The 14,318-nt window shown below is 44.5% G+C and overlaps 1 protein-coding gene across 3 annotated transcripts in view; it reads left to right on the top strand.

Annotated features, from left to right (window-relative positions):
* CSMD1 (CUB and Sushi multiple domains 1) overlaps window positions 1–14,318 on the top strand; it is a 1,996,605-nt gene that overhangs the window by 1,317,326 nt on the left and 664,961 nt on the right. For all 3 annotated transcript variants that reach the window (XM_027049973.2, XM_027049974.2, XM_053217751.1), the window contains one exon: window positions 6,934–7,011. In XM_027049973.2, the coding sequence (XP_026905774.1) occupies window positions 6,934–7,011 (78 nt within the window). The remainder of the gene's footprint in view (window positions 1–6,933; window positions 7,012–14,318) is intronic.

Below are 14,318 nucleotides of genomic sequence, written 5' to 3'. Positions count from 1 at the left end.
GCTGAAGTCAGACGCTCAACCGACTGAGCCACTCAGGGCCCCTAAACATTTTTTTTAACGTGTATTTAATCTGAAATTTGAACACTCTTATTATAAACAATAATGAAATCTAATGAATACATGTTAATTTGGTTGGGGGTACTAGGTAATTAGATCTATTAATGAAGCAATTGAGTATTTTGAAGGCATTTCTAAAAAATTAGGGAACAAATATTCTTAGGGGAAGAAGTGAGTTTTACAGTAAAAAATGCAAGCCACTGGAATTGCTCAAGATATAACATTTTCAAAACATTTACTTTTCTCTTCAAAAAAGATTGACAAAACTCTAGGAGATACTACAAAAGTGTAGTTTTTTCCCCCCCTACTAATAAAGGAAAGCAGAAAATGTGCCTAACAACCATGAACCAGAACCAGTTTTTTGTGAAGAATGACATTTCTACCAATTCAAGAATAAATAGACATAAAAATGGAAATTTAAAATAAATCATATTTACTAAGGGGACAATATAAAAAGACAATCTAAATACAAAAGATTAATAGCTTGTAGGATATAATTGCTTACTTGCCAAATTAAATAAAAAACAACTGATTAATTGCAAGTCGAAGAGAACAAGAGTGTTTCTGACAATGAGACAAGGTCAAATACTTTCATTTGTATATCTGTTATGTACTTAAGTACTTTATACACTGATATTACATGCTACCTGTACATTTATATTAATTTAGTAAAATTAATGAGTATGAGAATCTGAGTCAATCATAAGTGCAATGAACAGGGTTTATATTTTTATTTGCAAACCTTGAATTCTTGAGATAGTCATTGCTGTGTACGCATGATGCAATTTCCTCTGTGAGTTGTAAGGTTTCTCAGTGGTTTCTGTCCCTGTATTTAGTAAATTCGTTTTGTTTGAAACAATGGTGCATTTATTTTATTTATTTGAGATGATCCAAGCTCTCCTTTATAGGGAGAGCATTGTTGCAGACATTGGTACGGGAAGCTCCAGGATGTCATTGGTGGAAGATACGGCTTCCTAACAGAGGTGTCATGAGCATGAGGACCTTTGTGAAGGCCAGGCGGCCCTTGCCGGGGACAAGGCGGGGAACCTGGAAAGCATCCAGGACTGAGCTCGATTAGGACCCCATCATGGATGTAGGAGGGGAAGGCTGTTCCCTTTGGAAAGGGTTGAGAAAGCAGTCGCTTTATGTAGAAACAGTAATATTTTTTTTAAATTTTTTTTTCAATGTTTATTTACTTTTGAGACAGAGAGAGGCAGAGCATGAACAGGGGAGGGGCAGAGACAGAGGGAGACACAGAATCTGAAACAGGCTGCAGGCTGTGAGGGTCAGCACAGAGCCCGACGCGGGGCTTGAACTCGCGGGGCTTGAACTCACGGGCCGTGAGATCATGACCTCAGCCGAAGTCGGACGCTTCAGCCACCCAGGCGCCCCTAGAAACAGTAATATTTATCTCTTATCATATTGCCACTCTAAACATAGTTATGAAAAACTGTTGTCATTTCGATATAGTGGTTCTTCCCCCAAATTTCCAAACTACCTAAAGTGGGATTTAGCCTGACCCTGACAGATTATAGCGAAAGAAGCTGATATAAGAAAAAGAAAGGAAGAAAGAAAGAACAAAAGAAAGAAAGAAAGAAAGAATAACATATCCTCTCAGTTGCTATTTTCCAATCTTTTCTACTCTTAACCTGCAAATGTTATCCCTAGAATTTTTCACCTTATTAAATGTCCTCATAGGAAAGGAACTGAAGGTACCTATTTGAAGATGCTAAATCTGAATTACTGAGAAATGATCTTAGGCAGGATAGACCAGTGAGTCTCAGACTCTAGTGATAGCATTTATCCAACTGTCTCTTCCCCACCAAACAAAGTAATGAAGAGAAAGGAAAACAAAATAAAACAAAACAAAGCAAAACAAACAAACAAAAAAAAAGCAAAGCCAGGTGGCCGTGCTAAAAATTTGTAGCTTGAGGCCAGGCCCAGCTCCAGAGTTCCTGATTCCATACATCTGAGGTTGACCCAAAAATTAGCGTGGCTGTCATTCAGGAGATGCAGCCGTATCATCCACTGTAAGACTTGAGACTGAATGCGCTAAACACTTCTGTCCAAGAGAATTTAGGCTGCTGGCAGAGGTGGCCCTGGGTAAGCGATCTTTCTGGAGATGCTCCCATCTGTCTGCCCTACTGTCTCCCTCTCCTCCTGCATCTTTTCTGGCAAGAGGAACTCTTCATCCAGGTCTGCGGAGAGCCACCGGAGGGGCAGGAGGCCACTGGATGGAGGAAAAGAGGGGACATGGGAAGAGGGCCCTTGGAGGAACGCCCAAGCCAACTGCCCTTTCTTTATAATGTCATCAGGAACCAGTGCTGTGCAATTAGAAGACCCATCAACTAGAAACAAATTAGGACTCAGTGGAGCAGGTAGTCTTCATTACAGCGCCATCTTGTTGGGAAAAAAAATCCTCGGTGGAATGACCTTCACACAACTGCATACAGTTATTTACAACATTCCAGAGTTCATCAGGCTCCCAGATAGGACGTGTGTATTTAGAGCCCATTATCGTGCCCTGAAAGCTACTCTTTTTATTTCTTTTTATTTTCTGAATGCATTGAGTTCTGTTTGTGTTAATCTGTTTCTTTTGGGCGACGTTTGCTTTAGTTTCATGCTCTTTATTATCTCCCATTGATTATCCTGTTCGTTACTTATTGTGCATTCATCTCTTCTCTCCTGAGTAACTTCAAGACAAAGTTACTACAGCCCAAGACAGCGGTTATGATGGGTGAGGCGCATGAAGGCGTTCCCCAGTTCAAGTTAAACCATTGTCCTGGGGAGTCTGACAGACAAGGTCACTGCAGCCAGCAGCACTGTGGTGAGGGCAGGTGCCAGATCTCCTTCTCCCACCAGACAGAGAGAAGGATGAGGAAGATGTCAGGTGAGGAGGGAGCACACAGGAGAAGAAAGACCCTTGATGCCCATTGATGCTTCTCTGCTAGGCAGTTGAACGTTAGGGAGCAGGATGCCCCCTAGGGGATGTCCTTTGGGGTTAACACCCTTGGAAGGAGGAGAAAGCAGCTGTCCTGGGTTTCCTGGCAGTCCTAAACAGTCCCAGCGATGCACAGGGTGCTTGGAGTTGAACTTGCTCCCCTTCGGGACTTGTATACGCTCATGTGCATTAGTGTGGTCGGCCCCTGGAGGGTATGACCCCGGGAGAGGTGGCTGTCTGGAGGTCAGCATTCCCTGAAAGGGGCTGACACTGAACACTACCCACCGACCAGTCCATCCACGAAGGGGCATCTCCGTGGCACGTCTCCAATATCCACCAGGAGTGGCTGCACTGTTAGGAGTCCCCTGGTCTGGCTGCAGTACCGGCCGTAACGACCTGCTTGAGCCGCAGGACCACACTGGGCTAATTCACTCATTTCTCATCTGCCCTGTTGGGAAGAGCTCTTCAAAGTCTATAAAGCACTTCCACACTCTCATTTTCCCCCTGGTGAAATTCACAGCAAAGGGACTGACAGTCGATTAAAAGATTTAGCAACTGAGTTTGTGGTGTTTAAGTGATTTGTCAGATTATGTGACCATATTAATGGGGGTAAGATTCAGAGTCCAAGGCCAGACTCCTTTAGATTATGCCAAGAAGGGAGTGCTTGAAACCCCCATATGCCACTAAACAGGTGGGCTCATCAAAAGAGATCCTGTGAATAAGAACATTTTGGAAAAAATGATTCAGCAGTCCCTTAGGTGGAAATAGTCCCAACTTGCCATCATATTGGTGTAACTGTGAAGAATTGGCTCCAAAGCAAAGGTCGGTGGTGACAGTAGCTACGTACAGTCATGTCTGACACGGCGTCTGCTCTTCACTTGGCTGGTGGACCTCCAGTGTCCTGGGTCCTCTCCTTTCCTGCCACATCCCAGCACACGCCCTGTCCCGGGGCATCCCCCAGGGTCTCAGGCAGGTGTGCTGGTGCTGCCCCATCCCAGGATTGCTCTCCAGTCCCACACCCCGTGCCTGCTGTCCCAGCATGTGCCCCACACTCTGTGTCCCAGCAGCCCGTAGACAGACTGTCAGGGCTCATCATCAGAGCTGGCCCCGCCTCGTTCTCAGTGCCTTGGCAGCAAGATCCCAAATGTCCAGGTACCCTGCCACCGTGTCTTACCTAGAGTTGTGTGTCTCAGCCTTGGTGGTGAAAGCCGCGACCCATCACCGTACCCATCTGGTGGCAGCTTTGTCTTGGCCGCTCCTGAACCCCAAATCTGCTCAGTGGTGAGCACTTCCCCATCCTTCCCAAGAGGCTTCGTATGATTCCCTCCTTGGGGGAGGTTTTTTCAATGATGCCTTCCTCCTGCAAAGGTGTGGTCAGTGCCAAAGGGAGGGAATTGCTTCCTTCCTCAAATGCAAGAGCTTGCTTTTTAAGAGGGAGGTGGGAAGTGAGGTAGAATCAGCTTTTATTTTATTGCAGAAAGAAAGTAAAAGGAAAAGTATCAGTAGACTATGCTTTCCCTTCAACTTTGGTGACATTGAGATGATTTCGAAGGCCAGGTACAGAGCTCTCTGTCATCTTTGGCTTCCTTCCTTTTAGGGGGTCTCCACCTCCATGCCTCCTGCACTCAAGCTGGCAGAACACAAGGGTTCTGCCTCGTGGGTTCTGAATGGAGAGATCTGTATCCCAGTCACATATCTTACTCTCCGTGTACTTCCGACAAATCTGTGAGACTTGGTTTCCTGGCTCCCTGGTATGAGTAAAGGTCTGTGCAAGACCTACCTGAGTGGTGGGAGAATTAAACACCATGGTGGGTTTGAAGACGCGTCCCACAATGTAAGCCGTTAACCAGTGTCCGTGTGAAGAGGCAGGTGAAATGTGCAGTGTGGGACTCTGAGAAGCAGAGATGTGGAGACCTGTACCCAGGGGGCCAGAAAGTCCACTGACGAGATGGTGGCACAGTGCAGAGGGGACACAGGTTCAGTGACATCAGCTATAGAACAACCCGAAGGGCGCTTGCTGTGGCCACCGCTAGGGCACACACCTGAATACACAGATAGGAGAGTAAGAGCAAACACCGTCAGGCACGGAGTCTTTCGTGTGCTCCCCTGGGTTACGTTCGTTAGGTCTACACCTTCCTCATACAGCCTTCCCACCCCTGCATACGACATCAGCATGCCCACTGCATTAGGGCTCTGCAGAGAATCAGAGCTAATAGGCTCCATAAGGTTTTTTATAAGAAATTGGCTTTCCCAGTTATGGGAGCTGAGAAGTCCCAAGACCTGTAGGGCAAGTGGGTGAGGTGGAGACCCATAAGGGCTGATGGTGTAGTTATGATCCACAGGCTGGCAGGCCCAAGACCCAGAGAGCTGATGCTTCAGTTTAAATCTTCAGGCAGGAAAAGCAGCAGCAGCAACGACAACAGTGGAACTAATATCCCAATATGAAGACAGACAGGCAGGAAGAGTTTTTTGCTACTCAGGAGAATGTCAGCATTTTTTTTTTCTATTCAGGCCATCCACTGATTAGATATGTCCCACCCAGATTAGGGAGAGCGTTTGCTTTACTTAGTTGATCTAAATATTAATCACATTCACAAAGCACTGTCACAGAAATACCCAGGATACTGTTTGACCAAATATCTGGGCACTCTGTACCCACTCAAGTTGACACATGAAATTAACCACCACCTCACTTTACAGAGAAATTAACAGATTCTGAGTTAAGTGACTTACCCAGACCGCATAGCTACCAAGTTGTTAGCAAAGATTTGAACCCGGATCTGCATACTTTGAGTTACTCTAGGTCGTCTAATTTGTATGCATGATAACTGTTCAAATTAAATATTATATTGTCAATATAAATATTGAATTATTATTTAAAAGTATTTTTTAAGGTTTTTAGAGACAGAGACAGAGCGTGAGTGGGGGTGGGGCAGAGAGAGAGAGAGAGAGAGAGAGAGAGAGAGAGAGAGAGAGAGAGGGAGACACAGAATCCGAAGCAGGCTCCAGGCTCTGAGCTGTCAGCACAGAGCCTGACGCAGGGCCAGAACTCACAAACTGCGAGATCATGACCTGAGCCGAAGTCAGACACTCAACTGACTAAGCCAGCCGGGTGCCCCTTAAATTATTATTTTAATGTAAATAACAATAATATATTTTTACTATTTAAAAGACTTTTAAATCAAAATATTATTTCTTAGTTTCTTCTCAAGAAATGCCTCCTTACTTTTTGTTTTCTAGAAATGACCAGAAAAGTGAAACTTCTTAAAATGTTTGATGTAGGACCTGAAATCACTAAGGAACATAAATTTAAGCTTGAGAACTATGACCCTAGAAACCAATGTCATGTATGCCTTTCTTTTTTTTTTTTTAATGCTGTCTATAGATAACAAGCATCTAGGAGGATTTTCATTCTTTTATTTAACATCTTATCCCCAGCACTCAGAACATGATTTCCCATATGAGCTCCCCATGAATGTATGTATGTTAAACTTTGTACTATTAAATAACTACATGAATAAATAAATGAGCAGCTTACATTTTATCTAAAAATTATCATGAACGCAGCAAATTTAGAAAGCTCTAGAGTCACTGCACCTTTGTTGAGAGAGCAGTCTGCCTGAGTACTTGTTGAAATGGTGGTGATTTCTAGATGGGCCATTGCTAGTGTCGAAGGTAAACCACAGCCCACATCATTTTTAGCTACTGACACTGCTGTTATAAGATGCAATCTTGCTGCCTGATAGCCTTGCATTAATTATTCACAAGCTCTTGTACTTCATTTGCTTTGCATCATTAACCTCTTAGAACGTGTCCCACTTTCCAGAGGTTGGTAAGCACGCAGTCATGACTCAAAATGCTGTGAGGATAAAGCACTATTTTGTGATATCCCTTTGACTCTTACCTACTAATGGCTTTATTTTGTTTTCTTGCAGTGAAAAAGGCAATTGAATTGAAGTCAAGAGGAGTCAAGATGATGCCCAGCAAGGACAGTAGTCATAAAAACTCCGTCTGTAAGTCCTCTTTTCTTTCTATATGAGGATTGATATGTCAATTAAAGGGGACACAGAGGAGAGAATGGATGTGTCCTGGAGAAGTAATCCTATAAACTGCTTTTCTCGCTTCCCCTCTTTCTACTTTTCTACCTGCGAAAGTATTTGCTGGAAGAAAGAACGTGCACTGGCTTCACATTGTTGGGGAAGAATGTCCTGTTGACATTGTCCTAAATGAATCCGCTAAGTGTGTTTCAAATCTGTCTTGACTCTCTGCTCTCAATGGTCAGTGTGAGGCTGGACCTTCTGATTTCTCTCATGAATAAGTGTTCCACGGCTAGCGTTTGATCCCTGCTTCCCTCCATTCTTGTATGGATCTTTAGGATATGGAAGTCTGGTCTTAGTATTTTCCTATTATGATGTTCTCGATCATCTGTCGCCTGAAGAATAAAATAGCTTTAGGGCAAATCCTGAGTCCTTCCAAAGAGGAAATACGTACATATATATACATGTACATAAAGACCACATGTATACAGGGTCCATTTGCATATGCCTGGCATGTGGTAGTACTCCGTCACTAGCTGTTGGATGACGGGAGGTGTCTCCTACCACCTACTTTTCTAGTGTCTTCTCCTGGAAGTCTCTCGTTATTACTCAGCTGAAGGGACCACCTTGCCATGCCTTGGATGATGTCACAGTGCCTCTCTGCCAGAAGTAACCTGTCTCCCTTCACTGAACGCAGAAACCCATGTCATGCTTAGAGACTCCCCTCCCCCTCTGAAGGCTCTCCTGACTCCCAGGCATGGTTAGCTGGTCCCTCGTTTGGTTCTTACCTCTGTGACATCATTTATTTTGTCAGTTTCACGGTGCGTTTACCTGTCCTACGAAATACAGCTCCGCAGGCCCCATGGTGATACCCAGGCGGGTTCATTTCCGGTGTGGTCCTTGCTCAGGCACCGTTGTTCCTTTTAGGACTTTCAAGCTGTCGAGTTGCCTTTTCTGTTCAATCCTGGTGACTTCTTCTGGTGTCCCTACTTACCTGCTCTCTTTGTGCTCCTTGTCCAGTGTTTGGGATCTACGCATTTTATCCATTTTCCCACTGCCTAGCATTTAGTAGAGATGGAAATCTTGGCATGGACATCTTGAGCTCCCTCAGCCCAACCAGCTCTGATTTTATCTGCGTGATGTATTGGGCTTCTGCATGAAGTTTTCTCCGTGACAGATACTCTACAACAGCTAATAAATAAGCAAAAATAGCAATATAAATCTTTTAAAAATCACTTTGTAGAATGACCTACTTCTGCTTCTCAGTATCCCATTTGTATGGTATCTTACTCATTGCCTGTGGAACAGGGTCCATTGACTATACGATGGCCCTGTTCCCTGGCCACTGAAGAGGACAGAGAAGTAGACTCAGACTCTTAGGATGTAAGTGTCAGATACGGGGCATGTCTTAGATCTCTCAGGCTACCATAACAAAGTACCCTAGATTGGGTGGTTTCAATTTATGTCACATGGTTCTAGAGGCTGGAAAGTCTGAGATCAAGGCAGACTGAAGTTCTGATGAGGATTGCTTCCTGGCTTATAGATAGATAGCTGTCGTCTCTTATATCCTTATATGGTGGAGGGAGAAATCATCTCTCCTGTCCCTTATCAAGGCACTTATCCCATCATGAAGGTTCATGCTCATGACCTCCTTACCTTCCAAAGGCCCACATCCAGATACCATCACACTGGATGTTAGGATTTCAATAAAACAATTTTGAGAGGATGCAAAGATTCAGTCTATCAAAGGACGTATTACTAGAACTCTGACTAACCCAGGTCCTTAGGTACCACACACACACAAAGTCAAACTGTAAATATTTTCATTACACTTTCTGTTTGATAATCATGGAAAGTGCCATTCAAATCAGATTGGACTAAAAAAAAAATGGAATCCAGATGAAGGCAGAAAACAACTAAGTGACAGAGAAAGAAAGGAAGGGTTTTATTAATAAAGTTTTGATAGTTTTTATTGCTAGCTTTTAATTCTGGATGTTCAGTAGGGTAGGGGATGTGGTATTTATAATAGTTTTGTACTTTATATTTTATAGTTGAACACCTTACAGAGATGACCCACAGTAATGTAGAACCACACAGCTGCTGAACCTCCCCATTACATCAGTATTAGGTCAACACCGAACTTCTCTGCTAGAGCAAAATGTAGAGGGAAGCTATCTTTGTAAAGAGAATGTCTCTCTGTCCTTATCTGAACATGAAGTGACAAAGGCCTGATTACTCACTTGGTGTGAAAAAGGATGCTATCCTGTCTCCAAACAGCATTAAACTTGGATTTGGTTGTGAGACATGAGAGTTAATTATTAGAAAAAAATGAGGATCGAAGAAACTGAGGGCCTTCTGAGGTCCACGATATAATAAATAATAAAATGTTATTTACACAGAAGTCGTGGCCAGAAAACTAAGTGACGTGTTTCCTAGAGAAACAGACTTGGACTTTGAAGACAAGGATTCCGTGGTTGTAAAAGTATGAAGGGTAGCCAAGGTCAGGTTTCATCATTTATGAAATTAAAACAATAACATTTTAATTAATGCTTAATTTAACGTTTTAATTTGGTCAAGTGGGTAAAGCAAGGTGTTTATAGATTGCCCTCTCCAGTATACGTCGTGTGATGGGCATTCAGCAAACCACACCATGAGGAACTGGATTTTCTCTGATGAAAACAACCCTTTAGTAAGTAATCCCGCCTCACATTATTCTCCTCCAGAGGGGGCATCTGGTTCCTGTTGGGACCCTGTTTAGGTTGCTAGAAACTGCTCAAGATTCTGGTCATCCACACGGGGCAAACTACCCAAAGATTCAGGTGTTTGAAGAGAAACGAACAGAGAAAACACTAGACAAGGCAAGGAACCATGCCTTCTGGCAATGTCGATCCAAGCCTCCCCAAGTGCCGGGAAGAGAGACAGATACCTGGCTGGGGAAACGGAAAGATTTGACAGACTCCCTCAAGGAATTCACGGTTTAATGATGAAAGGCTCCTATAATTATAGCAGTTAGGTCACTAGAGGGCTGGAACGAGGTGACGTGTACTATGTTTTACAGCAAGACTAAGCAAGGATTTTATCACTTGTATGTTAGGGAAGTTTGTACAGATCTATAGTGGCTGGTGCATAGGTTAAAAGCAGATTCCCCGTTTCATCGGATAGACAACCAGTGCCTGTATTGAGGTCCATTTTCCAGCCACTTAGCACGCATCCCTCGGGCCAGCGTGCATTTCCTTCCTAGACCTGCCTTGGTTCTCCATTTGGTCCAAGACCAGCTCCATGAGAGCAGAGTGCTCCCAGCCGGCAAAGCCCTTCCCAGCTGGTGCCTTTACGGGATCACACGCTGCACGTCCTCCTCCCCAATAGCCCAGCTAACAAGCACTTAGCACGTGTATACTGACTAAATAAATGAAAAAGGGGAGAACACAGAAGAGGCTCATTTTCCCCCATTGTGGAACAAAAGCCCTACATATCCTCTCTTCTCCATGGGATTGATGAATCTTCTGTGAATTTTGCTCTGGAATCTGTATTGGTCGGTTTCTTTATCCAGCCCTGGTTTCATGTTACCAATTAACCCCTTAGTCATTCACATCTGTCCTTCACATGCACAAACGTGATCACATGGTACAGGGGGTGGGCACAAGCGGGGATATTTTAGCCCTTCTACATAATGAGGGCAATTAATTTCCTCCATTACCTTGTAGAGTGGAATGATGTACAAGTTTGTTTTTTCATCAGGTTCATTCATTATTGATTAATAAGTGTTTTCAAAAAATCTCAGAGGTAATTAAGGTATTCATTCTGCCTATTGCTCTACATTTCTAATCATTTTAAGCTTTGGCAAGATTGCAACATAAATGGGGAGCATCACTCAGCAGAAGGGCATCTGGAGGAAGCTCAGTGACTGTTCCACCCTGAGCTTCCCTGCTGTTTCCCAGTGACATGGGGTTCGCCTTTCTTCTGAGAACAGACCCTCTCAACACCAAGTGGTAATTAAATTGTCACTGCCTATTTTAAAACGGCGGTAACGGTAGACACAGTATGTCTTCCTCTTCTGAATCTTGACAGTCGCCTACGTGGGATACAGTGTTAGCAGCCCCCCGTGGGAGAACCAGGAGCCTGGACAATCCGTTAGTGCCCTTCTAACTCCAAAATATAAAAATCTGTAGGGAGGAGGGTAAACGAAAACCTTGGTTGTTATTTTTCAGCTAGAGATTGTTTTCCCCCTGTAAAGTTAAGGACAAACGACTTTACAAACTCCACATTGATTTGTTGTAACTCACTCAGATGTATTGATGGCCCATGCTGTGTACTGAGCACAGCGGTCACAACAGTGGATACCCAAGCAGGGTAGGACATTGATGCAGAATCATTATTTAATGTAAAATAGAAGAAAACACTACGGAAAAATTGAACAGTATAATGCATTACCTTATAAACCCTTGGGTAAAAATAACAACAGAACATTATAAAATAAATGACCCTAGAATTCTCCTACATTTGACTGTAAACCATTTATTTCATTGCCTTTGTGTCTATGGATAATCAATATTTTTTTTTCTACCTTGAAAAATAAAAATACCTGAAGCAAAATAGTCCAAGTTGCCAAATAGACAGTCCTGTTAATGAAAAGCAATTGATCAGGTATCGTCTTCTATAATGATACTCAGTAGTTCCATTTTTTCCCTCTGGCTTTTCTTTTGAGTCAGAAATAATTATTTGGAAAGGCAGATTTTAACATTATTGTAGCTCTGTTTTTAGAATGACACAGCAAAATGATGCCTTAACCACTCTATACAGCTAGAGATACAATCACAACTATATAACGTCTGATTTACCTTTTTAACACACATGACTGGTTAATCCATTTTCTAAAATATACCCTTATAAATGACTTTCCATCTGTCTGGGGTCATACTGCATGTATCCCCTTATCACTATAATTGCTGCACTCATAGTGTTCATTTTCTTAAGTTTGGAAAAATTTAAGAGCGTGTGGGATATACTTGTGTGAAATATTCTCTTTTTACTTATATTCTGATATGCGGTGAAGAAAAAAAGGGATTGATCTTGTGTCTTGACTAGTTTCTTGCCTTCTTGCGGGACGCCAGGCTTAGTGACGTTATCACCAAGGGCTCAGCCCAGGGACGCTCTCCTGTCAGCCCTGTCTCTGCCAGCGGTGACTGGCGTAAGCTGGGAAAACAGCAACCGTGAATTCTCATTCACGGGGTTAAAACAAGAGATGAAGAAAAGGCAGACCATCCCAATAACTGTCTTGGTTTGGAAAGCAGTTCCTGTGCGATCACGGGAACGGAATGAGCTGTGTTTGGCTTAGCGTCCTGGACTGCCGTCTGGATTTCCAGACTCTGACATCCGGCTGCCACGCAAAGTGTGCGTGCCCCCGTGTCAGGGACGTCTCTCGGACCGGGCCGTTCCCTTTCCTCGCCGGGGACCCGGAGCCTGGTGCCGGCCCTCTCTCCGGCAGCCAGCAGGCCTGCGCCCTCCCAGCCATCACAGGCCGGCCGTTTCTCCTTCGCTCCCGGCCACCGTGGTCCCCGGCCCGCCAGCGGTGTTACCGCCTCTGCCTCCCCCAGCCTCCCGTCCGCCTGCTTCCCCGCGGCGGGTCACGCTGCCGCGAGCCCTCTGGGCGACACGACGGTGGCTTCCACGCAGTGTACTCCGTCCCCTCCGCCTCTTGCCCTCCTCCACTGGTCGGGACGTGTTTCTTCAAAACCGCCCGCATCTTCCGCCCGGCTCCGCTCCTCTGTTTCCTTAGTTTGAAACGATGCTCTCGGAGGACTCTCATCCCTCCCTTCCTTCGGCGAATCTCTCAGAATTTACCTTTTCTGAAAGACTCACTGGCCATCCTGCTTCCACAGGTCTTGCCTGCCCATTGTCGTACCTCTCGTGTTCTTCGCTCTGGTTTCTGTGCACTATTCGCCATGACATATCCCATCCACCACGCGTGTGTATTTACGCTCTGCTTGTGGGGCGTGTGTGCGTGTATTTGGATGTGCGTGTCTGTGTGTCCTTATTCCTGTCTCCCCCCCCCACCCAAAACTAGAATATAAACTTGAGGCTAGAGCTTTCCTTCTCCTTTCTTCGCCGATATCTACAAGTCCCTAGCAGAGTCACATGCACACAGAAGTTGCTCAAAACGCTTGTCCATTGAACGCCTGAGTGTCCTAGTTACGTGGTAGCTTGGAGCAGTGTGACAGAGTCGTGCTCACACTTTTCTTAAGTGACGTCATTGTATCCCACATCTCATTCATGCACACAGTAGTCACACATTGAGGAAAGACCAAGAGCTTAGGGCTGTTCAGAATATGTTCCTTCCCCAGAGGAAGTTAGAGCCAACTGGTATTTCTGGTTATGTAAATATTTATCAGACAGAGCCTGTCGTAATAAACGTAGCAACATTTAGTGAGCTTTGAGTAAAGATACAAGTTTATTTTTCCAAACAGCAGCACATCGACCCATAAAAAGTAAGAATCTACAGAAAGTTAGGATGTGAAACAATTACATTAGTCACGTACTATGCCACCAGCCAAGTCACCACACCTTCTGTACGAGACCTCTTTAACGGCTTGGTCACTTGAATATCTCACGTATAGACATGTGCTTGGCATTGGTCGAAAGTATGCTGCATTATCAAAATCACACGTATTACATGAAAACGACCCTGTTGATTGAATCACACATCAATGGCAGTAACATTCTGTAGTCTTAGAACGTGATACCCACATTTTCACCGTGAGGAATTGATTTTCTTCAAGTGTCTGTTATGAGTTACTAACAAGTAGTAAACTCTCATTGTCAGTCTAGATTTTGTGCTCTAGGAGGTCAGCGACCACTCTGTGGTGCACCCGTTTCCCCCCGGCACTACCGAGTGAGTCCGCATGTCAGTGGATCGCGGACTGGGACGTGCCTGCTTTTCGAGAGGTCGTTTAAAGAATGCAGTGGCGAGAGGCGGACAGCCTGTCTCCTGTGTACCCGCCCAGGTTCAGAGCTGCAGGGGGCTGGGATGCAGGGAGGGGCAAGGGAAGGAGAGTGTGTGAGGCGATGAATAACCCTGAGTAGCCCACTTAATTCACCTCCGAGGCAAGGCTGCCTGGGGAACAGAATCATCCAGCTGGTCAGGATGCTGTGTGGTTTCCACCCCTGAGACTTTATTCCGGAAATAATTTTCATCTGGCCCAGTACCTGCATATGTTGTTGTTCCGTTCACCCCCACGTGAATCATCTTCAAAAATTAAAATGATCTGCTTTACCCATTCCCCCCC

This window comes from Acinonyx jubatus, chromosome B1, assembly GCF_027475565.1.
Source record: "Acinonyx jubatus isolate Ajub_Pintada_27869175 chromosome B1, VMU_Ajub_asm_v1.0, whole genome shotgun sequence".
Taxonomy (NCBI): domain Eukaryota; kingdom Metazoa; phylum Chordata; class Mammalia; order Carnivora; family Felidae; genus Acinonyx; species Acinonyx jubatus.
Note: the sequence above shows the minus strand (reverse complement) of the source record. Positions and strands in the feature narration are given on the sequence as shown.